The following is a 14,040-nucleotide window of genomic DNA, read 5'->3' as shown; positions in this document are numbered from 1 at the left end:
TGCATGCCCTTGTGACTCATAAAGTAGCAACAAAATCGCTGAGGAACCCTGTGGGAACTTATCCCACAGTTCCGCGCTGTTCATTTTTAACACTACATTTTCTTGATACTTCAATATAAATTATACCTCACGGAGTGAACACTATGCAGTATCAATCCTTCTTTGCTTAGCTTACTCTAGGAGCGTTTCTAAGGTTTGTGCCACAAAACACAAACAAAATCTGTAATCACAATTCATGATATAACTGAAAATGGTAATTAAAAGACCTAAAAGAAATGGTTTTTTTTAAAGTTTGGGATGTTGACAACTTTGAACGAATTCATCATATCCAACCCAAAACCTAAGCAGTCTGGATACAAAGTTTTTAATCAGTCGAGCAGATCACTGATATTTAGTGATGCTGTATTAGTACTTTCATGCTTACAGCCACCTGAGTAGCTGTTTTCCTCATCAGCTACCTCTGTTCCTCATGAACACATCCCTGTCTGCATCTTTGCCTTGCTCTCGCCTCAGAACTCAGCTTTCCAGAGATTCAGTAAAGTTAAGCAATAGTAGACTAGCAAAACTGGTTTTTTCCACGGTTATCTGAACTTTAATGAAAAAGCACGACTGTGCGTGAAGAAAATGGGGGAAAACATCATCTGTGTTTACCTATATTTTGGAAATAACATAATAAATTTATTTAAATTTACTGTTTGCATCACATAAAACAGTACCAAATACAAACGCAATCAATCCTGCAGCTCTTTAGTGCAAGTGTGCTCAATTAAGACTGCTGCATTTCAGCTACTTAGTTTATTTTTAATCCTAATTTTAACCCAGTACCCTTCTGTTGTTTAAGGATGGCTTTCTAGGATTTTTAAGAGATAGGGGGAAGATAGATTTGTAAATGCATGCACACACACAGAGTACTGTTTTAACAACTGGCAAGGCATTTCCATCTTGTAAGGGGAACAAAAAACTCTATTTCTTTATGACATTACCTCTCCAAGTAACAAGAAGAGGGTTGCTGAGGTATCACCAATGACAGGGCAAATCTAAAACGAGTTTGGGACTGGCTGCAGAATGCAGATTCCCAGTGAGTGAAGTCCAAGCCCGAGTGTGCACATCCCAGCAGAGAGCTGGTTCATCACAACCACTGGTATCACCAGCCCAGGTACTATGTTTGGGAACCTCTCTTCTAAGGCCTATTAATATACAAAAATGTTCCTCATTGGCAAATAGATATGCTAAGATCTCTTACAATTACAAAGGAATTACAGACATTCCATTGTCTTTAAATGCTTGCATTTCTTTCATATATTCAGACACCAGCACTATCAGTGGTTCACATTTGTAAAGTACCATGCCCCCTCTTCCCACTTCTTTGTAAAGTACCATGCTCCTCCCTCCCCACCGCTCCTTAATTGGGGAAACCAAGGCAGAGGAGCTAAATAAAGGGTCTTGGGAACCCACTTCCAGTTCCTCACTACACCAGGAATGCAAAGGGTAGAAAAAAGAACACAAGTGAAATTATATTCTTTATTCATTCCATTTTAGCTGTGAATATTCCTATTATACAAATACAGTATAAATTCCAAAATCACAATATATTACAAAATAAAAAAGTACAAACTGCATTACTTAATAAATATATCCAAGTTAATCAGAAAGTAGAAGAGACAGAATTTAGATTGAAAACATTTAAATGTTTGACCCAGCAAACCATATAAATCTCAATTTAAATACTTTTTTTTTTCTCTCTTAAACCATAATGTAAAACACCATTCCTGATTTCTTGATTAGAAAATAACGTCAAGTGAATAAAATGTTGTGATCAGATAATGATTTGTTGGTGCAATACCAGTGCTAAAAAAGAAGCAGGGCTTATACAAAAGACACCATAACCCCAGAACCAAGAACACAAACACTGAGGTGCAGCCAAGGCAATTATTGCCAAAGCAGGAGACTATTATCTAGTCACAACATTCTATTGCAAGTTAATGTTCTGTTATTACAGATAAATAATATAAATGGAGCAGAGGGTGAGCCAACCAGGCAACAAGAGGCCAGTTTACTCAAAACAGTAATTAAATACAGAAGAGTCAATTGCTCCCTGTACTTTTCATGTGTAGCCGCATTCCAACTGGCTCAAAAGACCTGTTCTGCGCTCCAGGCAGAGAAAGCAACTGTTTTGAAAAGCAGTCTGTTCATACTTTGCTGCACTTCTACAAAAAACATTGTTTAAGCTTTGCAAAAAGGTACCCACGATGCTTTTATCAATTAGGGAGGGTCAGTTTGACATCAGCTTCATTTGGTAAAAATATAAGGTTTATGGGTAAAAAACACAGCAAAAAATAGCTGCTACATCATAAGCCTTATTTACAAGAACTGATTACAAACGTTTTTGGCTGTACAGTTGAAAGCCAGATACTAATGTAAGATGTAGAAGATGGAGGTAACAGTTTAAAAATATTGTGCAAAAAATACATTCTTATAGAAAATAGAGAGACAGTGGGGAGGGAAGACACAAACGTACAGAGAATCTGCTTGCAAATAACCCAAGGCTAAGTTTTTACAACAGAATATTACAAACACATTTGTATTTATCCCCCACAATCTACAGTCCTCCTCAGTCTGGGGTGCTGCTGCATCATTAAGGATTAAGGCATCACCATCACAGCCAGCACACCTCTGTCCCTGCAGCAAAGCTCCCAGCCCACGGCCCGGGTGGTCTCAAGAGCAGGTGTTCTGCTCAATGTACATCTTGGACAAGGACACTGCCATGGACTTGGCCAGCTCCTCATCCCGTCTGCGCTGTACCTGAGTCTGTCTGCACCATGCCTCGTACTCCGGGTTGGGGCACACGCGGTCCAGCACAGCATCATAGTGCCCATTGCTAAGCCAGCTCAGCCAGATACTGGCCCGTGTGGGGTCCTCAGGCCCCAGGTAGTGAACCATGGTGGAAACGGTGGGGCTCTCAGGCCGGCCGCCCGTGGTGAGGTGGATGTTAACGTTCAGCATCTGCCCCATGGCCAGCAGCTCCGGGTAGCCAGCCCAGGCCCCGTCCTGGGCAGCGCCGATGAGGAACTCTCCCACGTCGCCCTCGATGATGGGGTTGAAGTGGTCCAGGTGGTCAGCGATGTAATGCACGGTCTGCTCGCGGAGCTCGCCGTGCAGCCGCTGGTCTCCGTACACCGCCTTGCAGACGGCACGGTACAGGCAGTTCCCGTCGGGGATGATGTGGAAGCGGAACCGGCCCTTCTGCCGCAGGTACTTGTCCTGCTTCTCCACCTCGGCCAGGTACAGCGCGAGCTTCTCGCTGCGCTCCAGCCTGCCGCCCGGCCCCCTGCGCACATTCAGGCCCCCTCCGTCCTCCTCCTCCCCGGGCCCGGGCCCGGCGGCGGGCTGCGCCTGGCTGCCGCTCCTTTCCGCGGGGCGACAGCCGGGGACCAGCGCGGGCTGGGCGCCGGCGGCCGCCGCCTGCAGCGCCTGGCAGTGCTCGCTGAGGCGCAGGCTGCGGTTGCTAGGCTCCGCGGCGGGCGGCGGCAGGGCGGCTGCCTGGCTGTCCCCCCCAGCCTGCCGCATGCTCTCCAGAATGCCCTCCAGCCAGGCGCGGCTGCGCGGCGAGGCCGGTACCAGCTCGCCGGGGGCCTCGGCTCGCTGCACGACACGGATGGGCACGATCCGCTCAAGCGGCCGGCGGCGGCTGACGGTGACCTGCGCGCAGGAGCTGTACTGCGGCCCGCCCGTCGGCCGGCTGCTGGGGCCCGCCGCGGGGCCGCTCGGCATCACCTCCAGGCAGGAGGAGAAGGCAGGCATGGCGGCGGCGCTGCTGCTGCTTCCCCCCCCGGGAATGAAGCCGTCCTTGGCGGAGCTCTCGGCGGACGGGCTCGGGCCCGCGGCGTCGGCGGCACTCGCTGCTTCGGCGGAGGGTCCCGGCGACAGGGAGACCTCGAAGACACCGGAGGTGCTCGGCGAAGGCGCGGCGGCCGTCCCGCCCGCCGGGTAGTGGGTGATCACGGAGCTGTAGAGCTGCATCCTCAGCTCCCCGCGGGCGGCGCTTTATAGGCGGCGCCGTCGGAGCCGGGGCGGGGAGCGGCGGCGGGGGGGGCCGCGCTGGGGCTGCCGAGGAGGATGAGCCGCCCGGGTAAAAATAAACAAGGGCATCGCCCCCCCCCCGCCGCCGCCCCGCCCCTGCGCGCCCCGCGGCCGCCCGGGCCCCGCGGCGGCGGCCATTCCGACTGCGCCACCAGCGCCGCGCGGCCCCGCCACCGCCCGGCCCGGCCCCCCCGCGGGCACGCGCGGGCGCCGCGCTCAGGCCCTTCTGGAAGCTGCTGGAGGCCGGGCCCGGGGGGCGGGTCCGCGCCCGTGTTTACCTCAGGGCCAAGGCACGTTGGAATGCGCGGGGGGGCAGAGCCGAGCCGAGCCGAGCCGAGCCAACTCAACTCAACTCACCGAGCGCGGGCCGGGCCTGAAGGGGGGGTCGGGGCCTGGGCGAGCGGTGTGGGGTGGGTCTGGCCTGGCCTGGGCGGGTTCTCGTGAGCGGGGCCGGCTTCCCTGGCCCGTTTCAGCCCCGCCGCCTGGGAGTCGGTGCCGGGGAAGCCGCGATCTGTAGCCGAGGCTGTGTGCGAGGTGGTGCGCGGCGGGAGGCGCAGGAAGGCTGATGGAAACGGGTGCCTCGGTGTGAGGAGTGTTTCGCGGAGGAAGGCTTGCGCTGCCGTGTGGGGCTGTGGCGCGTAACTGCTGCTGCGCTGGGCCGGGTGCTGATGTGAAAGCGTTTGGTAACGGGAAGCGTGGCGGAAGCTTCAAAGAGGGGAACGCTGCCCTGGGTGTTCTCGGGGGCCGAGCTGGGAAGTGCCACAGCAGGTCGCGAAAGCCATTTCTCATGAGGCAATTTGTCAAGTTTGATATTTAGACTTGACCACCAAGTATAAATTATTAGGTGTGTTCTACCTACAGTTGACTGGTGCTATGTTGTATCCATGTTATTGGTGAAAAGGAATGATGCGTCTGCCTATGTATAATCAGTGTCATGATTCATAATTTGCAGCTGCGGTAGGAATAATATTCATTAGTCTTCTGACAGTCACTGGCACAAGCTGCTATTTGTCCACCTGTAATCCTACTTCGGAAAATGTAATGCATGCATACATAAAAAGTATGATATAAATAATCACATAATAACAGGAGAGACCGGATTTAAAATACAGGTCTCAAAGATCATTGATAATTGGTTTATTAGTGTCTGTAGTGTCTTAAAATTAAGCCGTGTCTTTTAGCCTTAGCTGTGGTATAAATAAAGTCATACCTAACCCTTTGTCCGTGAACGATGACGTTATCTGTGCACACTGGATTTGATGATGTTCTGACAGGCACGCTGACCAAGAAACACCAGTTTACACTATGATCAAATATTAACACATTTGTTTATTCCTACCAAAATGGAAAAAATTGTATTGATGTATGTAATTTCAAAGTGATATTTAAAACATTTTCTGGATTCCATCCCATAGTCTCAAATATCTTTGGAAAAGTCTTAGTAATCCAAGCAGATTACAGAACCAACCAAAAAAAAAAAAAACCCTCTATTTGGATATTCTGAAAAATTTATTTTCCTTCTTCCATTTATGCTAATTAAAAAGGCACAACTAAGGGGATCACTGGCAACGGACTGCAATGTCGAAAATAATTGTTTCTTTGGAGCCTTGGTTGTCTTTTGGGTCCATGTCCAGGGATCTGTTTTCTATCTTCAATCTCTGCAGCTGATTCCAGGGCTACCAGCAACACAACGTGGAATTTCATTCTCTTTACACAGAAAATATGTTCTGATCCCCTCGGCTCACTTGCATGTTGAAGGAAAAATGCTGAAATCCTTCATGCCAAAAACTGGATATTTATGGGAACAGTTTTCACATCCGCCTTACTTTTTTCATTCTGGATAAAACACGGCAGCTCACTCCACGCATTATTGGGAACCTCTTAATAAAAATTTACAGTCAATATATTTCCAAAATGATTGCTTCAAAGTTGAAATGTAAGAGGTGTATCAGGTATGAATCAAAGCCTAAATGTCCCGACTTACCTGCTACAGCCAGAAAGTTGATATCTTTAGAAAAAATGGTGATGGGCATTAGCCAGGAGGATTTCTGGCAGTCTGTTACTGGGGGATAAGATATTACAACTGCTCTGAAATTACAGAGTGACTCTTGTATTTCAGAATGTTCAGAACTTTGGTTTAAATATAGCTTGTGAGATCAGTCAGCAAGTCTCTATTTCTGAACTAATCATTGCTTAGAGAGGAATATATGTTGATCAAATGGTGGTAAATTGAAATCTTTCCTCCTTGAAGGCTTGGAGCAAAGGAAGAATTCCTGTTTAGTTTTATTTCTTACTCAAAGCTTTACAAGGTGTATTTCCAAGTTAAAATGTGTTTTAGTGTGTTCATAGGTTATTTGATGTAAAATCACTGGAAGTTGCCCCCTCCTAGGGCCTTTTAAATGTGCCAGTAGCTGTTCATTGTGGGTTTGTTCATTGTTACGATAATAAAGATGTACATTACTTCTTGCTCACCAGCCCTTCTGCCTACTTTTTTAGTTTAAAAAAAGGTACCTCTGTGGTTTTGCGTAGTGAATTGCTCTGTCCGACAGTAAATGCCAGAGCTGACTACAGGATGGTGGGTTTAAAGTCTTAAATAGTCTGGTAACGGAGAGAGAAGGACAGAGAGAGGCAGCTCTTTCTGTTAGAGAACAGTAAATGGATCCAGCGGAATAAGGGCACTTCTGTCATGAGTGCTGCATTTTGAGTACTCAGTACTGCAATTTTCTTTCTTCTAGGATATTACAGAAACTCACAATAATGACTGTTCTGCCTCTCCAAAACCCTGGGTTATTTGGAACAGTGGTACATTAACGGATGGGCAGCTGTTTAGTTCTGATTGTTGGTTACAATGAGGTACAACGCTTGTGGTGCTTCATTTGAGGAAGGAAACATTTATTATGTATGCCCAAATTACCATTGTGTTAGTATTCGGACGCTTTGCTATAGCATATTCTGGACAAAAAAAAACTTGTTTATCTCTGAACAAAAATCCAAGGAGTATCTTGAAATACATGCTAAATATGCCAGCAGTTTTTGGTAAAGGTAGCAGATAAGATTGTTCTTTTATTCTCTTTTCATTTATGAACAGATACAATGTCTTTCCTATATTTTCAGTTAAAATGCACATAGTAAGCTTGCTAATAAGGTTTAAATACAATCAAAATCTGTTACTAGGTAACTGAGAGACACAACAAACATATATACTACTGTCTTAGTGTTAATAGTATACTACTCAACATATTTATTATCTCCCATGTGAAGTAAATGGAAAGAGAAGCTCACCTTGGTGTGTTTTACCTGTTTTGTTATTAAATACCAACAATGTAATGTAACTAACATTTTCCATAACTGAGCACCCAAAGTTAGTCACATGTACTTGGCGTGGGGGGAATCCAGTCTCTCTGCATGATCAGTGACAAAAATCCCATTGAACCGTTGCAGCACAAGCATCTCATGGCTAGTTTTCACCTTTCATACTAGGAGTTGCCAGAAATCAGCCCTTACCTCAAAGGTCATTTTCTTATATGTCTGACATCTGGTTTTAAACAACAACATCCTGAACTGTGGTTTGCTCCAGAAAAGAGCGACCAAGTGCTATGAATACAGTTCTTGTGAAAAAGAAATTCCAAGGAAGAATTTGAATATCTTCAATGCAAGGGCACCTATAAAAGCCAGGGGCACATGGCTGTGCCTTTCATGCCTTTCACTACCAGAAGATGGGTTTTTGCTGTTTCTCTGAGCTGCATATAGAGCTGCTGTTGATTCCGGGGGAAAACTAAACTTTGCTTTAGTCTGGCCTGGGTAAAACACGACACAGAGATTGATTGCTTCCAGAATATTCCTGCATTTGCCACTTCTGTCACTTTTGCCTGCATGTTGTGGCCTCACAGGCACTAGAGGGGTTTGGAAAGTGAGGAGAACACAGTATGGAGATGCCTTTCACCCTCTTCCATAGATTAGCATTCCCGGGCTTCTGGTTCACTCATTATAGGGTAATGTACAGTCCTTTGCTAATACAGAATAATCTTGAAACGATCTCTGTAGTAATAAACCGTAAACATCTCCTGTGGTTAAAGTTTCTCCTGACGTGACTGTTATCGCTGGTTATGCTGCACATTCCAGGAATTGTTTAGATTGTTTAGAAGGCAAACCACGATCACAAAAACAGCTGTGGAACAACAGTGGTATTCACTGACGTAAAACTAGATGCCTAAGAGTGGAACTACTTTTAACTTTAATTTCTAGTAGATACATGATTGACATAGAAGGAACAAATTAATTACATCACCAGGAACATTTGTTAGTGAAGAAGGGAGAAGTTAGCTTAAAGGATGGATTGAATGACAATAAGAGTTTCCACTGCTTTTTTTTTATGCCAACGTAACAGCCAAAGATATTTCTGGCTGAAGTATTTAATGAATTAATAGCTCTTTGTACGTAATTGGAAAATGAAATGTTTAATTTTTATTAATAATTTGAAGTGGTATATCAAGGACAAAATTTAAAAATTAATAGAAAATAGAAATATGTATCAAGGATCTTCCAATATAGGGAAGAAATACATACGAGCTGGAACTAGAAGGAACTTCCTGAATCATCAGTTTTATCCTCTGTTGCCTGCAGGTGATCATACCATATCATATCATTCCTTTCATAACATTACCAAGTTACAGGTAACTTACTCAGGGTATAGTTAATGAACCTGTAAAGAAGTCACGAGCCAACAGCACTGCCAAAAGAACCAGTTCTGCTCTTTCCCACTCTCAGTTTCTTTTTCCTTCTCCTGATGCCAGCTGCTTTGTGATGGCTTAAGTGTTGGTATTAACTAGACTACGTACTTCATTCAAGCTTAAATGTACCACTAACACAAAAAGGAGAGAAAGTGTATCCACACTTCCGAGGTGTGAATATGCTGCATAAAACCAGGGCTGTGTCTCAGAGCGCTTTGCCTCACAATTTGCTGTTCAGCTTCTGCTATACTGTCACGTTAAAATCTTACTACAATCTTATTCTCTGTATGGGTGCAGTAGTCATTAGAGATGTAACCCACGCTATGACATCATGTGGCAAGAGTTTGTGGGAAAAGGGCTGTTGGTGATAAATACAGACATTTGCTCATATCTCAAGGTCTGGGGTGGTATCCCACTTGATAAGTGAGTCTCTAAATGTGAGCGATGATGCAAGTCAAGTCTCTCATTTCTACTCAGAAGTGTAGATGGCATTTGTGGTGCTCATTGTGCATAGAGCCTTAAGACCAGAAAAAAAGGGATCTACAATGCTGTTTCCTCTGAAAAAAAAAACTAGTGGTAATAATGTGATGTAAACAAGCTTTATAATGTGTATGACATTTAGAAAGGGTTATCTTCTCTATTTTAATAAATGTTACACAAGTGTTTGCAATGTCTATATTTTGTTATCCATTATAGGAAATTAAATAGTCACATTCTCTCCCTTTCATGTTGGTTAATGGCAAATTTAGGGTTGAGGAAAGTAGGTATTTTGGCTAATACCAAGAGCAGAACAGAGTTCTGATGAGGACTGACTGTCAAGGAGGTCAGGGAAGTGGGCAATACAGAAATACCAGAAGCAGGAAATCACTACTCACAATTACAGGAAATATTATGAATAGATTAATCTTGATAAAAACTGTAAGCATAAAATAACTGTGGTAGAAAAGAAGGTGCAATACTGCCTACTCTTGAAGTGAAAAAATACTCCGGTGAGGTAGCAAGTAGCCAGCACTTCCACATGTGGCCTCACAATGGAAAGGCTTCGGAAACAGACTGATTCAACGGGAAGCGTCACCTCTATCCTCCCCAGCCTTGCAACGCACACCTTTCCCCGTCTTTCTGCCATCAGTAAGCAGCAAAAGGAGGAATCATCACTTCACAGAGAGAGGTGAGTCTCACAGAAAACCACATTTCATCATTCGTGTTTTGGGAGTCATGGAACATGGAACATAATGCCATTAACTATCTTTGTTGATCCACTGCCAAGTCCTTCCTGTGGGAAAGGCTGTGGTTACGTGCTACATAACCAGCTCAGCAAGTCATCTCCTAGCCCTGATGAAATGTAGGGAGAGAACTTACCTCATCACAATTAAAAACCTGCTCTGTTTCCATCTGCGTTGCACAGAGCTAACTGTTACGGCAAGGTCAGATCACAGCTATTTAACTCCACTGTCTAACGAGAAAAAATAACGCAGGTAGAGCCATTAGAGAGGAGGGATGACATCAGTTCATGACTGATGCCCTACTCTGTGTAAATAATTAAACCCTTCCTAACCTATTTTTCTGTATCTAAGTGTACAATATGGAATTACTTTTCTGATTTGACATTTTCAAAGTTCTAATATAGCAAGAGATAAATTAAAACAGCATTTGTAACAATGAGCCCAAATCTGAAGTAACTTTCACTGGAAGAAGTCAGGAACAGCTACACTCCAGTTAGTGGATTTATGCTGGTATCTCCAATCAAAACAGAATCTTAACTCAATTTAGTTAGCCTGAAATACAAAGTAGTGTTCCTGATGCTTTGAGTGAGCATAGAAATTTTAAAATAATATTTTAGCAATTTGAGAGTTTCAGTACTTAAGTGTAATTGAAACACTAAAACTGTTATAAAGAAGCTCTAGTTGTAATTTTATGAAAATTAAGCATTAACCAATGAGTAATTCAGAGTAAGTATCCCAAATATAATCAGGTTACTACATCAGACCTGGGCCCTTCAACTGAACAGAGGTTTTTGTGTATGTCTATCTGAATTTGATACAAGTTGTTATAGGAAATTTAGTGTATCTATCTAGTCTTGTATCTAAATAAAGTTTCTGATACTGCATAGTACAAGGCATTACCACACCAACGAAGACAGGGACTAGAACAATAAATAAAAGGTGGCAATGGGCCTGGCTAGGGGAGAGACAACTGAAGATAATTTAAAGGAATTGTTACATTGAAAGAAACTTGCTAGTGGAGATCTTCAAAGAGCCGTCTTGGGACTGACTTTAATATTTTCATTAATTACACTGGCACTTGGTATGCTACTGACTTTCACTAATGACTCAGAGCTGAGCAGCATTTTTACAATAAAGCAGATTTTTGAAACATCATACAGGAAACTTTTGAAGACTAGAGATGGAATCGCTTATGCGACTAGATGAAATTCAACAGTGCAAAATGAAAGATAATCCACCTGGTGGCAGGTCAGTGTACCTGTTATTAGAGTCTCATCTGGAGGAAACCATCAGGACAGGAGAAAGACCCACACATGCTATTCAACTGCAGAATCACTAGTTTCTGACATGATGTATCTTTCAAAAGGACAAATAGGATCCTAGAACACAGCAGGTGAGAACGTATCCAAAATAAGTATTTCTTGTAGAAAGGACTTATGAGACTTCATCTGGAATACCGTACGCATTTCTGGTCAACGTTGCTCAAGGATGTTGAATTTTGACTGGAGCGTGAGCAAAGGGCAATTAAAATGATCAGGGCACTGGTGACTGTCTAACAAGAGGAGACTAACTGTTCTTGGCTTGCTTTATCTAATGAAGGTTGAGAAGGGATCTCTATAAATACATCATGGATTAAATACTAGGGAATGGGAAGAGTTTGTTGAGTTAAAGGACAGTGTTTGCCAAAACGAAATGGATACAAACTGGCATTGAATAAATTTAGTCTTGACTCATAGCCTTGGCTTTCAGATATGACATAACTGCAAACAATTTTATGAAAGGACCCTGGTAACAAAATACTAGCAGCAGCATGGTGAAATCAGGATGGGTTATGAATGTGAGGGCCATTATGGTTTAATGGTAACAGTAGGGCAATAGCTTGGTAAAGAGTTTGATCTTAATGTGCAATCAAATCTTATCCCACTTCTTTGTTCCTGTTTCCTGGGGGTTGATGATCTGTCATTCTCTCCCCCTGCAAATACAGCTCTCTTCTGAAAATGCTGCTACACTTTTTTCTTCCAAATTGTCCAAGGAATTAGTGTAATTAGTTTAAACAAAGAGCAACTTTCTTGTATGAAGTTTGCTGCGGCTTTATCAGACTTGCAGAAGAATCTATATGCCTGAAGATCTGTTCACTTTCTCCAACAAAGCCAGTGAGAATAAAATAGATATATTGTATTTCTCTTAAGTCAACAAACATGGCTCAGATAATGAGGAAAAATAGGAAATGTGTATGGTTTTAATTGTTATACTTGTATGGTGACCCACTCTAACTTAGAAAATTATTTGTTTCTCTGAAATACAGGACTAAGAGATTTTGTGTTGTAAGAAAAAATATCAAGAAATGTTAGCACATGAACCTGGTTACCTTGGAGACTCGGTCAGAAATTAATGAGCCAACATTAGCTCTTGATTACTTCAATCAAAGGAGACTGAATGTGTAAAACAATCACAATTAAAATCTGAATCAAAAACCTGAGGTAGCTGGGAGAGGAGCTTTATTGTGCATTGCCAGTTCCATCTTGTCACTGAATTGGAAGATTTCCAGGTCAAAGAGACAAACAGACATATCATGAACAGCCACAGAAGCTTTGTTGTTCCATTCTAACATAATGGACCCTAAATACTGTGGTTCAGTTAAGCAATAAAAGAGTATCTTGTTTTAAGATGATGTTATGTGCAACTGTAAACATCAGTTCCTTAGAGGTCAAGTTCATCTAAGCTGAGTGGGCAACCATGGTGAGAAAGAGTAGTGCTGATGCAGAAGCCCAGTCCCTCGCTTGTGGTGCCACTGTGTTCCCTGCACAGAAAGCAGAAGACCCAGCCAGTGAAACAGCAACCCTCCTGGAGAGATGGGACACAAATCAGAGGCAAGCAGGATCTTGTTCTCAAAGACTACGACTAAACTCATTTTGCAAAGTTAAAACCAGTATTATATTATGCCATAAATACTGTTCTTTAAGATTTGGCACCAGTACCGTTCCAAATCCATTTTCAGCAGCTCCTAACTGGATTAAATATCATAAAACCATTTCAAGGAATTTGGTGAATGAAGACTATCAACAAATAACTTTTGATTATTATCTCAAAAGAATCAATAGCTGACCTTGCCCAGGCTATACTGCAAATACATTTATAAATAAACAAGATTATTATGACTGCAGAGGTAATTAGAGTGTGAAGCATCCAGGTACTTAACATAAGGATAGTAGTTAGAATAGTTAAGACCAGACTGTAATCAAAAATAAGAAAACAACCAACACAAGATAAAATATATCATAAAGTGTTGATTTTTTCAGTGTTTTTCAGTGTTCATAAATAAATGTGAATCTTGTGATCAGATCCTCTAATGGATACAACTTGCTCCTTTCATATGTATCGAAGCAATATACGGGATTAAGAAAATGAGTTTTCTTAACCTGTAATCTGATTCCTACACGTAATAAAAACGTTGATACAATTTTTTGGCAGTTTTTGCCACGTCATGCTACAGCCTATGTTAATAAACTCTTTCTCTGTTTCTAATGGCAAATAGACTTTTTTTCCAAACCAAAATGCACTCTTCTCTACATTATTGATGTAGGAAGGTGACCCAAAAGTAAGACAGGTTTTACAAATGGCCTTTTTAAGCCAAGTCACAATGTCTGCCTTTCACTCAATTACCCTTATCATTTTTCTAACTGCAAGAAAACATCTAAGAATATCTGAGTTACAAGTATCAAACTATTACTCAGCACGTGACTTAATAATGAAATCTCCCTTTTTGTATTCATTTAAGTAACATTTGTGAATGTATTGATGAATTATCTCCTGTAGTATATCTAACTTCTTGAATTTCTTACCAATTACATTTCACTAATATAAAGAGATTGCTGGTTTATCCCTTTTTCAGCTTGAGCTCAAGGAAGAGAACAAATGCAGCATTTTGTCTTGGCAGTTTGTATTGCTTTCCATATTTCTTCTGTGAATGAAATGAGATAGTGCCCAGAGCTTGCAGAAGAGGTCCA

The 14,040-nt window shown here is 42.8% G+C and overlaps 1 protein-coding gene across 1 annotated transcript; it reads right to left on the bottom strand.

The window, feature by feature from the left end:
• Positions 1-1,577: 1,577 nt before the first annotated feature.
• OTUD1 (OTU deubiquitinase 1) lies at positions 1,578-4,091 on the bottom strand. The gene has a single exon (XM_068404913.1). The coding sequence runs from the start codon at positions 4,018-4,020 to the stop codon at positions 2,716-2,718; it is 1,305 nt and encodes a 434-aa protein (XP_068261014.1). The 5' UTR covers positions 4,021-4,091; the 3' UTR covers positions 1,578-2,715.
• Positions 4,092-14,040: the final 9,949 nt, after the last annotated feature.

Source organism: Nyctibius grandis, chromosome 7 (genome assembly GCF_013368605.1).
Source record: "Nyctibius grandis isolate bNycGra1 chromosome 7, bNycGra1.pri, whole genome shotgun sequence".
NCBI classification, from domain to species: Eukaryota; Metazoa; Chordata; class Aves; order Nyctibiiformes; family Nyctibiidae; genus Nyctibius; species Nyctibius grandis.
Note: the sequence above shows the minus strand (reverse complement) of the source record. Positions and strands in the feature narration are given on the sequence as shown.

What these genes read in the sequence shown, in the direction of transcription:
- OTUD1 (XM_068404913.1), bottom strand. Translation starts at nt 4,020, where the DNA reads ATGCAGCTCTACAGCTCCGTGATCACCCACTACCCGGCGGGCGGGACG.